Here is a 20049-nt window from a genome sequence, read left to right as displayed (position 1 = left end):
ACGGAGCCTGATGTGGGGCTCGAACTCACGAACCACGAGATCATGACCTGAGCTGAAGTTGGATGTTTAACTGACTGAGCCATCCAGGCGCCCCTAGATATTTTGCCCATTTTTAATTGAGTTGTTTGTGTTTTTTTATTATTCTAAAGCATTATTGTAAAATAATTTTTTAATAAAGCAGATGGGCGGTGATTGTGACTCTAGGTGTTTAGTAGTTGTAAAATAAATGTTCATTGAATGAACCCATGTGAAACATTTGATATATTTCTTAGTCTTTTGTAGTGTCTAGTGGATTGTTGATGTTTCTTTCTCCTCCCTCTTTTCTTAGGATCCCATTTTGCAGTTCCCAAGTTTCTGTAGGATGCTCTAAACGATTGTCACAGTTGGTTTTCAAGTAGCAGAAAGAGTTGCAACTTCTCCTTAACAGAACTTTTATAGTTGCATTCAATGCCTAACGTTGCAGAAGCAGAAAGGGCAAATGATTCTGGAAATGGTGAGCACAAATCCGAGAGAAAGTCTCCTGAAGAGAATCTACACGGTGCTGTACAGTCTTTCTGCACTCGTGCCTCGGGGGCACCCTTGGGCCCCAAAGGAGATGGTCATTATCCGTGGAGCTGTCCAGTGACCCATACTCGGGAGAAAATTTATGCCATCTGTTCAGACTATGCCTTTCTCAACCAGGCAACCTCAATCTATAAACCTCCAAATTCAACCCGCTCTTCTTGTCTTCCTGATAGTACCTCTTTATCTGCGGGAAATAACCCATCAAGATACATTGGCATCCCAACTAGTACATCAGAGATCATCTACAATGAAGAAAATAGCTTGGACAACTTATCCAATAGCCTGGGCAAGCTACCTCTCGCATGGGAAATTGATAAGTCTGAATTTGATGGGGTGACCACAAATTTGAAACACAAATCAGGTAAGGAAGGAGGCGTGAATTCCCCATGTGAAAATAATAAGAAAACAATGTATCTTGTTTAAGCTTGCCATTAAGCATGGTTTCCTTTTTTATACTGCTATACAAGGAACATTGCTATCATGTCTATCACTGTAGTTAAGAAATAACTTTGGGCAGAGGACATTTAGTTCATTAATGGCTTGCCACTGGAAACTGCACACATAACCTTAGCATTTTGAGAGCTTTGAAAAAATCTAAGAATGCTGTAAAATACCGGTATTGCAGATAAGTATACAGTGGCTTAGAAATGGTTAATGAGGTGGCTAGAATAACATACCACTATGTTTTAGTTTTGCAGAGACATGAATTCATCTTTCCCAACTAAACGTTTAGTTTTTTCTTCTGTATAACTGTGGCTTTTTCCTTTTAAAATTGTTTGAGCACCCAGCAGGGTCTCCAGGTACCACTGACTAGGTTGTGTACTGCACAATTTAAGAGGGCGCTATTCACCCAGGGTGCAATACAAAGCCTTCGCAATTGCAGGGTGGTGGCCCTGTGGCAGACACTATTGCTTTTCACTTCTTTCTTTTGAACTCACAGTAATACAGGATTTTTATGTGGTGGGTACTCTTATTTTATAGGTAAAGAGATTGAGGCTCAGAGAGGTTGAGTTGCTTGTGGAAAGACGATAGCTAGGAGGAGGTGGAGGTGGGATTTGTATTTTACTTCTAGGCTTCTTTTTGTAAAACCTCCATACTTCTTGTTCGTTTGTCAGCTTGACTTGTTTCCCAGAATGTTATGTAAATTTGTGTTCTCGGCGTGTCAGGGGGGTTTCACCTTGTGTCTATATTTACAGGTGATTGGTCTGTAATTTTTTTGTAATATATTTTTCAGGTTGTTGGAATTAGGGCTATGCAGGTCTCCTAAGACAAGTTGGGAAGTGTTCTCTCCTATTTTCTGAGAGCTTTACAGAGGGGTGTAACAAATCTCTAACTGTGATCATGGAGTTGTCTTGATTCCCATTGATTCTGTCAAGTTTTAGTTTGTCCATTTCATCTAAGCTGCCAATTTTGTTGGCATGGAGTTATTTCTTCTTTTTCTTTTTTAAAGTTTATTTATTTATTTTGAGAGAGCGAGCAAGTAAGAGAGAGAGTGAGCACAAGCAGGGGAGGGGCAGAGAGGGGGACAGAGAATCCCAAGAAGGCTCCACACTGTCAACATGGAGTCCGATGCGGGGCTCAATCTCACCAACTGCGAGATCATGACCTGAGCCAAAATCAAGAGTCTCACGCTTAACTGACTGAGTCACCCAGGCCCCCCAAAGTAATTTTTAAAATATTTTTAAATGTTTTTTATTTATTTTGAGGGAGGGGGGCGTGGGCAGGAGAGGAGCAGAGAGAGAGAGGGGGAGAGAGAGAATCCCAAGCAGACTTCGAGCTCTCAGTGCAGAACCTAACACGGGGCTCGATCTCACCAACCATGAGATCGTGACCTGAACCGAGACCAAGAGTTGGCTACTTAAACAACTGAGCCACCCAGGTGTCCCTCCCCAAAGTTATTTCTAAAGTCCTTTTTATCCCTCTAATGTCTACAGGGTCTTTTAGCAATAATTCCTCTTTCCTTTCCTGATAGTGGTAATTTATGTTCTCTCCCTTTTTCTTCTGGTTAGGGGTGTATCAGTTTTGCTCATCTTTTCAGATAACCAGCTTTTAACTTGGTTAATTTTCTCAATTGTTTGTTTTCTATTCTATTGATTTCTGCTTTTTATTATTTTCTTTCTTCTACTTACTTCGGGTTTACTTTGTTCTTCTTTTTCCAACATTTTGATTCAAGACTTTTCTGCTTCCAGCATTTACTGCTTAACATGGCTCTGTAAGTACTCTGATAGCCACAGCCCACGAAGGTTGATACACTGTATTTTTATTATCATGTAATTTGAAGTATTTTATAATTTCCCTTGTGATTTTTTCTTCGATATATATGTTACTGTTAGAAGTATGCTGCTTAATTTCCAGATACTTTGGGGCTTTTTCTAAATATTGATTCTTTCAAAGTTTATTTATTTTGAGAGAGAGAGGGAGCGTGTGTGTGCACACCCACACACACGTGAGCAGGGGAGAGGCAGAGGGAGAGGGAGAGAGAAAGAAAATCCTAAGCAGGCTCTGTGCTGTCAGTCCAGAGCCCTATGCAGGGCTTGATCCCAGGAACCATGAGATCATGATCTGAGCCAAAATCAAGAGTCTGATGCTCAACTGACTGAGCCACCCAGGTGCCCCAATATTGATTTCTAATCTATTTCCTTTGTGGACAGAGGACATATGAACTCGTCTTTTAAAATGGGCTGAGACTTGTTTTATGACCCAACACACAGTCTATGTTGGTGAATGTACCGTGTGCATTTGAAAAGATGGGTGTAGTGTTGGGTATAGTGTTCTATAAATACACATTGGGTCGAAGTATTTGTGATTGGGCCAAAGTGTTGTTCACATCTTCTGTGTCACTACTGAGTTTTTGTCTTGTTCTCTTAACAGCTGAAAATGAAATGTTAAGGGGTGCCTGGGTGGCTCAGTCGGTTAAGCGGCTGACTTCAGCTCAGGTCATGATCTCGCGGTCCGTGAGTTCTAGCCCCATGTCGGGCTCTGTGCTGACAGCTCAGAGCCTGGAGCGTGCTTCAGATTCTGTGTCTCCCTCTCTCTGACCCTCCCCTGTTCATGCTCTGTCTCTCCTGTCTCAAAAATAAATAAACGTTGAAAAAAAAATAAAAAAAAAAAAAAAGAAAATGAAATGTTAAAAATCTCCAGCTATGATTGTTATCTTTTCTGCATTTAATTCTGTTGATTTTTGCTTCCATGTAATTTGAAACTCTATTAATTAGGTGCACACACAATATGAGTATTATTTCCTCTTGTTGAATTGACCTTTTTTATTGTTATGAAATGTCCCTCATTATTCCTGGTAATATTTCTTGTTCTGAAAGCTATGTTGTTTGATATTCATCTGGCTACTCCAGCTTTCTTTTGACTAGTGCTTGCATGGTGTATCTTTTCCTGTCCGTTTATTTTCAACTTGTATCTTTTTATATTTAAAGTGCATCTCTCCTGCTCAACCATAAAAAAGGATGAGAATTTGCCACTTGGAACATGGATGGATCTAGAGGGTATCATGCAAAGTGAAATAGTTCAGACAGGGAAAGACAAATACTGTATGATTTTACTTTAACGTGGAATCTAAAACCTGAAACTAACGAGTAAACAAGCAAACAAACAGAAAGCAGAATCAGACCTACAAATACAGAGAACAAACTGATGGTTGCCAGAGGAGAGAGGGGTGGGGGACAGGCAAAATGGGCAAAGGGGTGTGAGAGATACAGGCTTCCAGTTAGAGAGTGAATGCCTCATGGGAATAAGAGGTACAGCATAGGGGATACAGTCAAGGTTCTGTAATAGTGTGGTGTGGTGACAGATGGTAGCAACTCTTATGGTGAGTGCAGCATATAGAGTTGTTGAATCACTGTATTGTACACTTGAAACGAATGTAACATTGTGTGTCAGTCAGCTCGCCTCGGAAAAGACATGATTCATCTTCCTTTTGATAAAAACTTGATAGCTGAAGAAAAAGATAAGGTAGATCTCTTAAAGATAAGTATATTCCATGAATTATTTGTTTCAGATTATTGTTTTTTTTAGTTCTGGAATTTACATTTTTAATGTAGTTTTTGTTTCCTATCTTGGGTTTCCTATCTTCTCATTCCTTACTGGAAGATTTTATCTATCTCATAAAGCATAGATATAATATCCACTTTCTTTTTTCCTTTCCTTTTCTTTTCTTCCTTCCTTCTTTCCTTTCTTTCGTCCTTCTTTTCTTTCTCTTCTTTTTTCTTTTTTGAGAGAGAGAGGGTGCAAATGAGCGAAGGGCAGAGAGAGAGAGAGAATCCCATGGGGGGCAGAGAGGGAGAGAGAGTGAGGGAGAGAGAGAGAAGTGGGGCTCACCCATAGCAAGGCTCACACTCACCAATCATGACATCAAGACCTGAGCCAAAGTCTGATGCCAGACTGATAGAGCCACCCAGGTGCCCCTGTAATATCCACTTTAAAATCCTTATCTGCTGGGGTGTCTGGGTGGCTCAGTCGGTTAAGATCTCAGCTCAAGATCTCAGCTCGGGTCTTGACCTCAGGGTTGTGAGTTCAAGCCCCATATTGGGCTCTGTGCTGGGTGTGAAACCTACTTAAAATAAGATAAGATAGAATCCTTATCTGCCAGTTTTAAAATTTGGGTCATCTTCGAGTTGGTCTTATCTTTTTTCTTGAGAAGGTGTCACATTTTCCAGCTTCCTCACATATTCAATAATTTTGGATTGTATGCTGGGTATTGGAAATGTGTTGATTTTGGATTCTTGTATATTCCTCCAAAGAGTGCTTTATTTCAAGTTTGTTCATTTGTTTGTTTTTAATTTTAGCACCAATAGATTTGGTTTGACTAAAACCACAAATTCTGTCCCTTAAGGACATTTGAAATCTCTGTCCAATATTTTTTGGCCTTAGCTGTGCTCTTTGGGGTCTGCTCTGTGCACGCATGGTTCAAGAGTCAGCCTAGGATCGGGGCCAAATTTATGCACAGAATTTGAGTCTCCCCTTTTCTGGCTCTTTTATTTCTGGGGTACCCACCCACCTCACTTTCCAGTGACAGTGATTGCCCAAAACTCTGTCCTGTGGTTCCTTCAGTCAAAAAGATGGCAGATACTCTACTTTTTGCTATGCTCAGACCTTTCTCTAAAAGGCAGTGTGGTGAATAGAGGTAGCTGTGTGTGTATGTGTGTTCCTTTTGGTGTCAGAGCTATATGGTTGTGTTGTGGGCCAGGTGGGGAACGGAAGAAGGAATATGGCGGTGACAGACAGCAGTGGGCAGAGGTTCTTGGGGTTGATGAGATGGGGAGACAGTGTTCAGGTGTGGGTATGTTACGTTCTCCTCTCAAACTTAGCTCCCACTTTGCCAGAGCTTTCCTCTCTCCCGAGCTGAATGGAATTTTGCGCGTGTGGAAACAGGTGGATTTACCAAGGATGCTTATTTGGAACACACACTTCTTTAGCCCGGGGGGCTCCGAGGCGTAAAGTTGAAGGGGACAGAGGGCAGGCTTAGGTAGCCTCAGAGGAAAGCGTGTGGGGCCAGACCACCCCAGGGGGTGCTGAGGGCACTGATTAGCACGCTTCATTAGCCTCTAAGGTTTTAAGTGGCTGGGAAAACTTCGTAGGGCATTAAGGCATTATGGGGCAGTGAAGACAAGACATCGGAGAAATGCTGGACAGTAGTTTTTCCATCTTGTCAGTCTCTAAGATGTATTTTATTAGGGGAAGAAACTTGTCCGAATGGGACTTAGCTCATATTTGCCACTGGTTGTTCAGCTCTGTGGAAATTTTGTGTCTCTGTGAAGACTTCAAATAGCTAGAGGCAGTGGGGAAAAACTGGTGTCTGGATATTACAGTGTTCGTCATTATGACATCTTGCAAAAATCAGAGAAATCCCCTGTGTCACCATAGTTTCTGAGTTCCAGCTGGTTTGGGTTTTATTGAAGGGCGAATGAAATAAACCCCTTTCTGTGTTTGTTTTCTAGACATATCTCTCTATGATCTATGTCTTATCATTGTGAATAACTCATAAAAATAAAATATTAGCTCTAATATAATTTCATATCAGGTTTGATCACTTCATCGAAAATGTAGTTTGTGTGAAATTTATTAAAGTATTTGAGCATAGCTGTCTGAAATGTTAATGGTATTTTACTGACATGAAACTTGGATGTTATTTATTAATATATTTTTTAAAGTTTTAATTTAAATTCCAGTCAGTTAACAGAAAGTGCAATACTCGTTTCAGGCATACAATGTAGGGATTCAACATTCCATACCTCACCTGGTGCTCATCTCAACAAGTGCATCCTTAATCCCTATCACCTATTTCCCCCACAGCCACCCACCTCCCTTCTGGTAACCATCATTTCTCTGTAGTTAAGATTTTAATTAAATAGGTGTTTTTTTTTTTTTTTTTTTTTTTTTTTTTTTTTGCCTGAGTAATCCATTAGCATCGTTCAGAAACAAAAAGTGTAAAAATTAAACAGTGCAATGTCTCATTCTCAGTTTTGTCTTCTTTTTGTCTAGCTTCCAATTCTCCTCCCCCTTAGGTGACCCTGCTATTTGCTTTACATGTCTTTTGGAGAGAGTGGTGTGTGTGTGTGTGTGTGTGTGTGTGTGTGTGTGTGTGTGTTTGCTTGCATGCGCTCACGTGTGCACATGCGTGTGTGTGTGTGCGTGCACACTTCGTTACGTACACACACACAGAAAGAAGACTTTGTTTTCCATTCTAGTTGCTGGTGCTGAAGTCACGTTTTCATAATGTACACATGAGCATCATTCTTAATCCATTTTGTGGTCTCTGTAAGGCCTGCAGGTATTTTTAAATATCACATCATTGCATTATTGGATCTATTGCTTTTACTTTCTTAACAGAGTTACATTAATGTGGTTTTATTGTTTTGTAGAAAGGGATTCATTTTCTGGAAAGTGGTCTAGTTAAATATTTTACCATTGGTAATTTGATTTTCTTTCTTTTTTTTTAAAAAATTTTTATGTTTATTTATTTTTGAGACAGAGAGAGACAGAGCATGAACAGGGGAGGGTCAGAGAGAGAGGGAGACACAGAATCTGAAACAGGCTCCGGGCACCGAGCTGTCAGCACAGAGCCCGACGCGGGGCTCGAACCCACGGACCGCGAGATCATGACCTGGGCTGAAGTCGGACGCTCAACCGACTGAGCCACCCAGGCGCCCCAAGTAATTTGATTTTCTAAACCAAAGATTTTGTGATTGATTCTTTTCCTAGAGAAGTGACTAGATCAGGAGTTGGAAGTGTAAGAATCTGATAGGAACTACACTCATGATTGCTTAAACTTGTTTTTATTTATTCTCTCTCTTTAAGCCAGGGGAGTATTCTTGAAGATACATGTCTTTCTTCAACATGTTTGCAATATCATTTTGAGAACTAGTGGCAGTTACTTTTTAATTTTGTTACATAATTTTTTAAATGTTTATTTATTTTTGAGAGAGAGTCAGAGCTCGAGTTGGGGAGGGGCACAGAGAGAGACACACACAGAATCTGAAGCAGGCTCCAGGCTCTGAGCTGTCAGCACAGAACCCGATGTGACGTGGGGCTCAAACTCGTGAACCTCAAGATCATGATCTGAGATGAAGTTGGTTGCTTAACCAACTGTGTCACCCAGGGGTCCCTTTTACATAATTAATTATACTCCCATAATGGCTTATTTCATCCTGAGCATTTTGCTTACTTTGTATTCTTGTGTTTAGGCAATGTAAAGAAACAAATTTGCAAGAAAAAAACTTCAGACAAAAAAGGAAGACATCAGAGGGAGTGGCCTCAGTATTCTCCTCTTGAAGATATTAAGCAGCGGAAAGTATTAGATCTCAGAAGATGGTAATCTCTAAAAATTGACTTTTTTCCTTAACCACACTTAACACAATAGCGTTGTCATACTTAATAAAGTTAATAATATTTCCATAGTATCTAATTCCTAGGCTAAATTTAGGTTTTCCACATTGTTTTGAAGTATTTTCACAAGTGGTTGTTCATTGTGGTTCCCAACCATGAACCACACTTAGTGTTTGCTTGTTGTGGCTTGTATGTCTCTCTTAACCTAGAACAGTCTCTACCTCCCTCCCCTCACTTTTGTTTTTTAAATTCTAGGAGATTGACTTCTTTTTTTTTTCTCTAATGTTTATTTATTTATTTAGAGAGAGATAGAGAGTACAGGGAAGGGGCAGAGAGAGAGAGAGAGAGAGAGAGAGAGAGAGAGAGAGAGAGAACCCCAAGCAGGCTCCATGCTGTTAGTGCAGAGCCCAACAGCGAGGCTCAATCTCGTAAACCGTGAGATCGTGACCTGAGCCAAAATCAAGAGTTGGACACTTAACTGACTGAACCACCCAGGGGCCCCTAGATTAACTTCTTAAAGAGACTTGGCCAGATATCTTGTAGAGTGTCCTACCTTCTGGATTTGTCTGATATTTCCCCCCTGTTGTCTAAATTATTTCTATAGCCTCAGTATTTCCTGACAGCTGGAAGTTAGACATACAGACTTGGTTTAGATTCTGATTGAACATTTTAGGCAACAGTACTGCCCCGGTGACCCTTTGTTCTTCATACTGCATCACATCAGGGGATGCATAGTATCTGGTCGTCCCGTACTAGATTCTAAGACTGATTATCGGATTTAGGCGGTGACAGCATCAGCCCACATTGTCAAGTTCTTTTTTCTTCCTTTCTGCAACCATCACATAATCAGTGGGGGGGACAGTGGCATCAGGCTAATATCCTGTCCCCATTAACTTTTCACCTAGTGGTTTTAGCCAAACCCATTGATGACTGTTACCTGAATCCTTGCTGGAAAATGGTGATATTTCAAATTTCTTTCATATCTTCTCCCTTTATTAGTTAGCGATCTTCTTCCAATAAGAAGAGCTTTCACTCATCAACTGTGGCTGTTTGGTTACCTTGGAATACAGTTCCTATTTGAAAGAAAAAAAATGTTTAATGATGGCTTTTGGATATTACTAGTCTATGATTTGAGATTAAAAAAAATTTTTTTTTTACCATTTATTTATTATTGAAAGAGAGAGTCAGAGCCTGAGCAGGGGAGGGGCAGAGGGAGAGGGAGACACAGAATCTGAAGCAGGCTCCAGGCTCTGAGCTGTCAGCACAGAGCCTGACGCAGGGCTTGAACTCACAAACCGTGAGATCATGACCTGAGCCGAAGTCAGAGGCTTAACCAACTGAGCCACCCAGGCGCCCCTATGAGTTGAGATTTTAAAAATTATTTGTGTGAGGTTTAAAAAATGTTAGATATTATCACCTATTTAATAAATATTGGACCCTTTACTGTGGCCGAGAATACAGAGATACACAAAACATGGCGTTTGTTTTCTCAGAGTTTAAAATGTAGGTGAGAAATGGGGACTAAGCAGAGAAATATAAAATATCTCAGACAAGTTTCAGACAAAGATGGGTATGAATATTCAGACAAGATGGGTATGAATAAACTACCAACATGAGAGGAAATAATGATCATCAAAAGGCTTCACTGAGGAGCTGGGCCTTAAGAGAGGTATGGAGGGTCCAAAGGTCTTTGCATGGATGGGAGGAGAGTGTCTTGTGTATTGGTAATGAAGATTAGACAGTCTTGTCTGGAGTGAAGTTCAGAAGCTAAGAAGCTTACCTAACATCACATGGTGAAGAAGCAGATCTTGTATTAAAACTGAAGAGAGCCAGACTCCAAAGTTCACATTCTTTCTTTGTAACCTGTCATGATCTGTATCTTGGACACTAGGCTAAGGATTTAGATTTTTTTGTTGTTGTTCCTGACGTAGAGAGAAGCCCTTGATGATTTCTTAACAAAAGGGTATTTTAAAAGATTAATTGGTAGTAATAAGGATATAGATTATATTGGAGAAGAGGCATTAGAATCAAAAACAGTAATTTTATTTTCTTTGGAGAAAGCCTTTGCCCATTTTTGCTTCTAATCCCTTAGACCTAAGATTTGTTTTAACAACAAATTTGGGTAATTGTATTTTAATAGTATAACATGTGAAACCATAAGGCTTGGATGAGGAAGGATAGATGGGAGAAATAACCTGAGGGGAAACACTGTTAGGATGACAAACTCATTTCCCACTGAAGATACTACAAGAGTACGGTTGGAATGGAAACACCCGTAGGAGATAGTAGAAAGTCAGTAAAAGTTTTAGGCTGGTCATGAACAAGACCAGTAAACAAGTTTGGACTGATGAAGAAATATGGAAAATCTTAAGGGTGCCTAGGAGTGACCCTAAGACTTTGTGAAGAGGTGTTTTGGATAGAAGTTGGAGATTTAAATATGACAGAATAAGGTCTGTTTACTCCATTCCTTCTCTCTATTGGGGAGGTAGCTTTCCTCTGCTCTTCCAGGCTCTTCTAGATGGACTTAGAATCAAATTGACATGAGACAGATTAACAGGAGAAAATCAACGTACGTACAGGGAATTCACACAGACATGGAAATTCTAAAGACATTGAGGTAACATGAAGGTTATGTGAGCTAAGGAGAGGGGTAGGAGTCTGCGGATAAGAGGAGGAAGGCTATTAGTAGGGAGATGAAAGGAGATGTTTTGAAAAACAAAAATTACCCTATTATGCAGATAACTTTCTCAGGTAAAGGGGAGTCTTTGGTTAATAGCTCTCTTCCTGGTAAAGCAGGCAGTTGATGGGGGAGGGGGGATAACGAGCTTTTTCTGAATCTGCTGGGTTTGGATTGCTTTCAACTCAAAATAATGTTCATGTCAAAGCGACCCATCTTGGGGTGGCCTGCCCTTGGCCTCTATGCCTCAAACCCATGGAAACAATAACAAGAAAATAAAAAATAGGGGAAAACTCTTATCTTCCCTGAAACAAAGAATTAACAATATCCCCAAACCATAGTCTCTAATACATGCTTCTCAAATCCTCTGCACTCTGGACCAACAGGGAGAGGACACCAAGAACTGCAAAGACTACTATTAGCCTCAAATGGTACAGGTTTCCCTAAAGTTCATGTGGCAGTCCTGAAACCATCCGGTGACCCTTTGGTTAGACTAGGGGTGTGAGCCACTGCACCAGGGGAGGAACATCAGAGTTCTTGATGGAGATCCAGTTCAGCACTACAGAAATGCAGGTAGGGGTTGCAGAAGGAGACATCCTGCTCATCTGATCGCTACTGGATTATTTTACTTCCTAATTTCTAGCTAAGGACAGTGCCTCTAGTGAATTGCTGGGAAGGTAGTGATGGCAAGAGTGGAACGTAGGCCACCCACTTCCTGATTTCAAAACCTCCCAGAGCTACATAATCAAAACAGTGTGATCTTGGCATAAAGACAGATATGTAGACAACTGGGTCAGAATAGAAAGCCCAGAGAGAAGCACTCATGTAAATGGGCAAACAATCTTCCGTAAGGGTGCCAAGCCCACGGAATAGAGAAAGGACAGTCTCTTCAGCAAATCTTGCTGGGAAAAGTGGATATCCACCTGTAAAAGAATGAACTTGACCCTGCTTATCAAAAATTAACTCAAAATAGATTAAAGACATAAATGTAAAGACCTAAAACTATGAAACTAGAAGAAAACTTAGGGGGAAATTTCATGACATTGAATTTGACAACGATATCTGAGATATGACACCAAAAGCACAGGTAACAAAAGAAAAAATAGACAAATAGAATCATATCAAGCCTTAAAACTTCTGTGCATCAAAGAAAACCATCAACAAAGTGAAAAGGCATCCTACAGAGTGGGAGAAAATATTTTGCAGATCATACATCTGATAAGGGGTTAATATCCAGAATATGTAAAGGACTCCTACAATTCAACAACAAAAGTACCAAAGAACCCAATTAAAAAATGGGCAAAGGACTTGAACAGACATTTCTCCAAAGAATATGCAAATGGCCAGCAAGCATACAAAAAGATGCTCAACACTATTAATTGTCAGAGAAATGGCAAATCAAAATTGCAATATGGTATTTCCTCATACCCAGTAGGATGGCCACTATGAAAAAAGCCAGAAAATAATAGTTGTTGGCAAGAATGTGGAGAAATCAAAACTTTTGTGTGCTGTCGGTAGGAATATAAAAATCTAAAATAGTACAGCCCCTATGGAAAATAGTGTGGAAGTTTCTTGAAAAGTTAAAAATAGAATGTGTGTTGTGGCTGAATGTTTGTGTCTCCCCCCAATTCATATATTGGAATCCTAACCCCTAATGTGATGGTATTAAGAGATGGGGCCTTTGGGAGGTGATTGGGTCATGAAGGGGGAGCCCCCATGAATGGGATTCGTGCCTTGTAAAGGACAGGAAGTGGGAGATTGCTTCCTCCTCTGTCTGCTCCATCGTGTGAGGACACAATGAGAGGATAGCCATATGCAGTTTCTCCCCAGACATTAGATTCGTTGGCACCTCAGTTTTGGACTTCTTAGCCTCTAGAACTATGGGAAATAAATAATTGTTTGTTGTTGAAGCCACTAGGTCTGTCATAATTTGTTATAGCAGCCTGAGCTGACTAAGATACCATATGATCCCGTAATCCCACTTCTGGGTATATATCTAAAAGAATTGAAAGCAGGATCTTGAAGAGATATTTGCATACTGTGTTCATTGCAGCGTTATTCACAATAGCTGGGAAGGGGAAACAGCCCAAGTGTCCATTGATAGTTGAAGGAATAAAGAAAATGTGGTATATATACACAATGGAATATTAATTTAGCCTTAAAATAGAAGGAATTCTGACACACGGTACAACGTGGATGAACTTTGAGGACATTATGCTAGGTGAAATAAGCCAGACACAAAAAGACTAATAATGTGTGATTCCATTTTACAAAGAGGTACTTAAGAGTTGTCAAAATGAAAGAGAAAGAATGTAGAATGGTGGTCACCAGTGACAAAAAGAGAAATACTGTATGATTCCATTTATATGAAGTATAAAGTAGTCAAACTTATAAAAGCAGAAAGTAGAATGGTGTTTGTCACAGGCTGGGGGGAGGGGGGAAAAAGGTGTTGTCCAGTGGGTGTAGAGTTTCAGTCTTGCAATATGGAGACATTCTAGAGATCTCTTTCACAACACTGAATATAGTTAACATGACTCAACTGTACCCTTAAAAACTGGTTAAGATGGTATATTTTATGTTATGTTTCTTTACCAAAATTATAAAAAAAAAAACAAAACAAAAATGAGGGGCAGACTTGACAAATTTGACGATGGGATGTTGAAGACAGCAAACAACTCTTCAGTGATAATCGGCTCTATTCAAGGATGAGGAAAGACAGAGGAAGCAACTTGATATATGTGTATAAAAATTGCAAATAAAACCAGGCAACTGTGGAAAGCATATACATCTTTGGAAGAGTTATTCAAGGAAATAAAGTTAAAATTGACAATAAGCCCTTTATATCAAAAAAGTTATAATTCATACAGTTTTTCAAAATGAAGTCAAAGAAGAGATTATATGACTACAGAAGGGGAAATAATTGACAGGCCCACAGAAAGAAGTGGAGGACAAAGTCATTGCACAGGTGAAAACCACATTAGAAGCAGGAAAAAAAAAACCCCAACCCAGTGAAAAACATAATTAAGTCAATGGTGAGTCAGTGTGAGGAAATTGCACAAAACCCAAATGGAAAAGAACAAAGATATAAAAATGATTAAAGGACAGATAAATATTGGGGCTCCTGACTGGCTCAATAGGTAGAGCATATGAATCTTGATCTTGGGGTTATGAGTTTGAGCCTCACATTGGCTGTAGAGATTACTTAAAAATAAAATTGTTAAAAACAGCAACAACAACAACAGATAGATATGGGTAACAGAAGCTCCAAATATCACTAACTGGTATTCCAGAGAAAGAGATCAGAACAAATAGAAAAAAAAAAATATTGAAAGACACAATCGGAAGGAACGTTCCCAAAAGAAGGAAAAGCTAGAGTCTGCAGATATAAAACTGTAAATTGTGTCCCAGGAAAGGAAAACCGATACAGATTGATCAGCACCAAGGCATGTTCTGGTGGAGTTACTGGAGTTCAAGCATAAGGAGTCATGGGTATACAGTGCAAAACCAGTACAAAGGGAAATTACCCCTTTGGCCTCGGTCTTCACATCATGGCAGTACTAGCTCTCAGGCTACAGTGGAATCATGTTCCTCAGGAGAGAAAAAGTCACCCAAGTGTCCTATTTATGTTGTCATTCAAGTATGGAAGCAACAGACTCCCAGTCATGCAAGAATTGAGTGACTGCAATGGCCATGAGCTCTTAGCCACTCAACAAGGAATGTCAACCACCCAAGATACCTGGTGAGAAAAAATAAGGAATGGAAAAGCATCAGGAAACAAGTCATGGTGACTGCTAAGTCCATTTGTTGGAAATTTAGTTGCAGAACAGAATGTAGGTGGTAGCTATGAATACATGAGCTCTTATGGAAGTTAGCTTCTGAGTTTGAAATATGAGAGCCCTGTAACGCCAACACTTTCTCAAGTCAGGGTCATTTCTGTGGGTAGGAGTCCTTTTTTAAACAGCCTTGCAAATAGCTATAAACAAAACCATTCATAATGTGTTCAGGGTTTTTTGCTTTTGTGGATGTAAAGCAGTTTGTAGTGTTTCCTGGATGATGATTAGCATATGAGTTTCCTAGAGCTACCATAACAAAGTGCCATAAACTGGCTGGATTAAATCAACAGGAACTGGCTCATAGTTCTGGAGGTCGGGAGTCAGAGCCCAAGCTGTTGGGAGGGCCACATTCCCTCTGAAATCTGAGGGCTAGACTCTGCTTCATCCTAGCTTCATCCTAGCTTCTGGTGCCTTGGCGGTCCGTGGCATTCCTAGGCTTGCTGCTGCGACACTTCTGTCTCTGAGTTTTCCCTTCATGTGTTTGGGTCTTCACACGGCACTCTCCTCTCTGCATGTCCCTTTTTTCTTTTTTATAAGGACACCAGCCATCTTGGATTAAGAGCCCACCCTTACTCAAGTATGACTTCATCTTAACTTGATTTTATCAGTGAAGACCTTATTTCCAAATTAGATTGTATTCATAGGTACCTGTGGTTAGGTCTTCAACGTATCTTTTTTTAATTAAAAAAAAAAAAGTTTATTTATTTATTTATTTATTTTTAAACTTGTTAATGTTTATTTATTTTTGAGATAGAGACAGAGTATGAGTGGTGGGGGGAGGGGGGTGGGCAGAGTGGGAGGGAGACACGGAATCCAAAGCAGGATCCAGGCTCTGAGCTGTCAGCACAGAGCCCAATGCGGGGCTCGAACCCATGGGCTGTGAGATCATGACCTGAGCCGAAGTCGGATGCTCAACCAACTAAGCCACCCAGGTGCCCCTATTTATTTATTTTCAGAGAGAGAGAGAGAGAGAGAGAGAGAGAGAAGAGACAGAACACGTGCTTGCAAGTGGGTGAGGGGCAGAGAGAAAGGGAGAGAGAGAATCCCAAGCAGGCTCCATGCTGTCAGTGCAGAGCCCAATGTGGGGCTCAGTCTCACAAACCATGAGATAATGACCTGAGCCAAAATCAAAAGTTGGATGCTTAACTGCCTAAGCCACCCAGGCGCCCCATGGACTTCAGTGTATCTTTTTTAGGTGGGTGCAGTTCAATCCATAACAATCCCTGTATTATGTGGCTATATAATAACCATATAGTTTAGTAACCATAATCATCTTTTGTATCTTAAGCCTGTAGATACAAGGGTCATTGTTGACTTATGTATGTGCATTATGCATATTATATGCACATATACAAATAAACATACACCTGCAATTTTTCTTTTTGTAATTAATTTTTTAAATATTTTTATTTATTTCGAGACAGAGAGAAAGAGAGCATATGCGCCCTTGAGCATATGCACAAGCATGGGGAGGGGCAGAGAGAGAGGGAGAGAGTCCCAGGCAGGCCCCTCACTCAGCTCAGAGCCCAAGGAGGAGCGCAGTCTCACAACCGTGAGATCATGACCTGAGCCGAAATCAAGAGTCAGATGCTTAAACAACTGAGCCACCCAGGCACCCCTCTTTTTGTAATTAATTGTAAGGTAATACTAAAACTGTGTTTAGTGATGACAAATCTTGTTTCTCCTTTTTGTTTTGTCTACTATTAGCACCTTCATTAGAAAGCAGTTGGGAGAGGCGCTTGGCTGGCTTAGTCAGTAGAACCTGTGACTCTTGATCTCAGGGTTGTGGGTTTGAGCTTCAAGGGTATAGAGATTACTTAAAAAAAAAAAAGCAGTTAGAGAAATAATTTGAAACCCAATACTATTTTTTTTTAAATTTTTTTAATGCTTATTTATTTTTGAGAGACACAGAGACAGAGCATGACCGGGGAGGGCGAGGGAGAGAGAGAGAGAGAGGGAGACACAGAATCTGAAGCAGGCTCCAGGCTCTAAACTCTCAACACAGAGCTTGATGCAGGGCTCAAACCCACAAGCTGTGAGACCATGACCTGAGCTGAAGTCAAACGCTTAGTTGACTGAGCCACCAGGCGCCCCACTATTTCTTTCTTTCTTTTTTTTTTTTTAAATTGAATAGTCTCCTTCTTTTCTTCTCTGTTCATGTTAGCTGTAGTCACTTCTCTTGACACATGACTGTTTGGAAAATTGTCTGGATTAGTCAGTGCAATTAAATTGTGCTATGGAAGGATTTTGTGCTACATTTTAAAATTGTCTGTGATACGAGGTGCCTGGCTGGCTTAGTTGGTTAAGCTTTGGACTTTGGGTCAGGTCATGATCTCACGGCTCGTGAGTTTAAGCCCCGCATCTGCTCTCTGCTGTCAGTGTGGAGTCTGCTTCTGATCCTCTGCCTTTGTCTCTCTGTGCCTCTCCCCAGCTCGTGCTCTCTCTTTCTCAAATAAATAAATAAATAAATAAATAAATAAATAAATAAAATTAAAAAATAAAATTCTAAAAAGAAAAAATTCTCTGTGACAATGGAGCTGCTGGTTTTAGTTGGACACAGTGGGTGATAAATGGATGTTTTGTAGTCTGAGTTGAAAAATCTCTGAAAAGTTGATACATGGGGACAATGCTTTGTTTCATTTCTCCAGTATTTTTGAAGTTGCAAATAATCCTGTATGCAGCTCAACTAGTAACTTATGCTGAAATTTTAGTAGTTGGTATCTGCATTTATATATCATTATTTTTCTCCATTGGTTTGGAGAACATCTACTTTAATTAGTGGTTAAACTTAGCTAACTGTATTAAACTGGATGGTTTATTGTTGCTGTGCATGCATTTCTGGTATGTTTAATAAATACAAAAATATCTTAAGGGAGTAAAGATTTTACCTTGGCTTTAATGAGAGAAGTTTTCATTATGTTAACACATTTAGTTGCCATGAGTGTTATATTTCTGTATGCATATTTTGTATTCATTCAAGTGAAGAAAGCAACGTTTTGTTTTCTCAGGTACTGCATAAGCCGACCGCAATATAAGACTTCTTGTGGCATCTCCTCATTAATTTCTTGTTGGAATTTCTTGTACAGCACAATAGGAGCTGGAAAGTAAGTATGTTAATTTAGTGGTATCCCTAAACTCCAAATTCCAAAGTTACTTTGTATTGCTTTTTCTGTCATTGAAGATTTCTTTTTAAATATTTTATTTCTTTTATTTTTATTATTTTTAGAGTGGGGTGAGGGGCAGAGAGAGAGAGAGAGAGAGAGAGAGAGAGAGAATCTTAAGCAGGCACCACACAGGGCTTGATCCCATGACCCTGAGATCATGACCTGAGCCAGACACTCAACCAACTGAGCTACCCAGGCGCTCTTATAATTGGACATTTTTAAAAATAGATTTTTCATAAATCGAGAAGAAAATTGCTATTTTTTATAAGCCTTTAGCTGAAAATAATAAGTATGCATTATTGGGGCGCCTGGGTGGTTCAGTCGGTTGAACGTCCGACTTCGGCTCAGGTCAGGATCTCGCAGTTTTTGAGTTTGAGCCCCACGTCAGGCTCTGTGCTGTCAGCTCAGAGCCTGGAGCCTGTTTCAGATGTGTCTCCCTCTCTCTGCCCCTTCCCGCTCATACTCTGTCTCTCTCTGTCTCTCAAAAATGAATAAACGGTAAAAAAAAATTTAAAAAAAGTAAGTATGCATTATTGTGACAAAATAAACATTAAAAATACGGTTGACCCTTAAACAATGCAGGGGTTAGGGCAGTCTAAAATCCACATATTATTTTTGACTCCCCCAAAACTTAACTACTAACAGTCTACCGTTGACCAGAAACCTTACCAATAAAGTAAACAGTAGATGAACACATATTTTGTATGTAGTATTTTGTACATATTATATGCTGTATTTTTACAATAAAGTAAGCTAGAGAACAAAAATGTTACTAAGAAATTCATTAAGAAAGAGAAAATACATTTATAGTTCTGCACTGAATTTATAAAGAAAAAATCTGTGTGTAAGTGCTCAGTTCAAACCCACGTTGTTCAAAGGTCACCTGTATTAGTAAAATTGTTTACAAATCAGATGCAAGACAGTTGTTGGGATGAGCACTGGGTGTTACACATAGGGACGAATCCCTGGAACCTACTCCTGAAATCATTGTTGCACTCTGTGCTAACTCAGGTGTAAATTAAAAAAAAAAAAAAAGAAGAAAACAAAAGAATAATAACAACAACAAAACAAAAACCAAATCAGATGGACATATGAATGTTGAGACAGGTTATCATTTGCATGCGATTGGAACTGCAAAATGAAAGGCAATGTTTCTTTTCTAGTCTGCCACCTGTTACCCAAGAAGAAGCTTTACATATTTTGGGCTTTCAACCTCCATTTGAAGATATTAGGTTCGGCCCTTTCACTGGAAATACAACACTTATGAGGTATGAAGTCCTCACTTACAGACAATACCTTATTTCTAGTTCTGTAAAATAGCAGTGCTATAGCAGTGGATTGTAGACCAGGTTTCCAGCTGCTGGGCCCCAACTGCTAGTGGATATGCCAAACTTGGGTGCTGCCCGAATTTCTCTGGAATGGCATTGATGTTATCTGTGCTATGGAAATATTGCTTGAGCACATTTTCTTGTCATTTGCAGATGGTTTAGACAAATTAATGACCACTTTCACGTAAAAGGATGCTCGTACGTTCTATATAAGCCTCATGGGAAGAATAAAACAGCCGGAGAAACTGGTAGGTAAACACATGGAAGATTTTTACACACACACACACACACACACACACACACACACACACTTTAGTATCCGTCACAAAGATTGGCTGATTTGATTAATGGGGTGTTCTGTAAACCCTGAACACGGTCTTTACTCTTATATGTCTTTATCCAAGGGGGAAATTGTAATAGAGATCTGTAGGGTGCTTTCCCATACACCGGTGAATATTTTTAATTGTCCTCCTGTTTGCATGTAGAACTTTTAGAGTTTTGAAACATGTCCTAAACACTGTTTCAACACATTATTTGTATTATTTGGGCCTGTGGGGGGTGTGTGTGTGTGTGTGTGTGTGTGTGTGTGTGTGCGCGCGCGTGCGTACGCATGCTGATAAAACTCTTTCAGGAAGAACCATGGAATT

The 20049-nt window shown here is 39.9% G+C and overlaps 1 protein-coding gene across 4 annotated transcripts in view; it reads left to right on the top strand.

Annotated features, from left to right (window-relative positions):
- Positions 1–20049, top strand: part of BIVM (basic, immunoglobulin-like variable motif containing) — a 43728-nt gene that overhangs the window by 6411 nt on the left and 17268 nt on the right. For all 4 annotated transcript variants that reach the window (XM_078453141.2, XM_078453134.1, XM_060636724.3 and 1 more), the window contains exons 2-6: positions 329–925; positions 8259–8385; positions 17919–18014; positions 19238–19342; positions 19556–19650. In XM_078453141.2, the coding sequence (XP_078309267.1) occupies positions 448–925; positions 8259–8385; positions 17919–18014; positions 19238–19342; positions 19556–19650 (901 nt within the window). In that variant the 5' untranslated portion in view covers positions 329–447. The remainder of the gene's footprint in view (positions 1–328; positions 926–8258; positions 8386–17918; positions 18015–19237; positions 19343–19555; positions 19651–20049) is intronic.

The sequence above is a fragment of the Panthera onca genome, chromosome A1 (assembly GCF_046562875.1).
Source record: "Panthera onca isolate mPanOnc1 chromosome A1, mPanOnc1 haplotype 2, whole genome shotgun sequence".
NCBI classification, from domain to species: Eukaryota; Metazoa; Chordata; class Mammalia; order Carnivora; family Felidae; genus Panthera; species Panthera onca.
The sequence above is the reverse complement of the archived record's forward strand: the minus strand, read 5'-3'. Positions and strand labels throughout refer to the sequence as shown.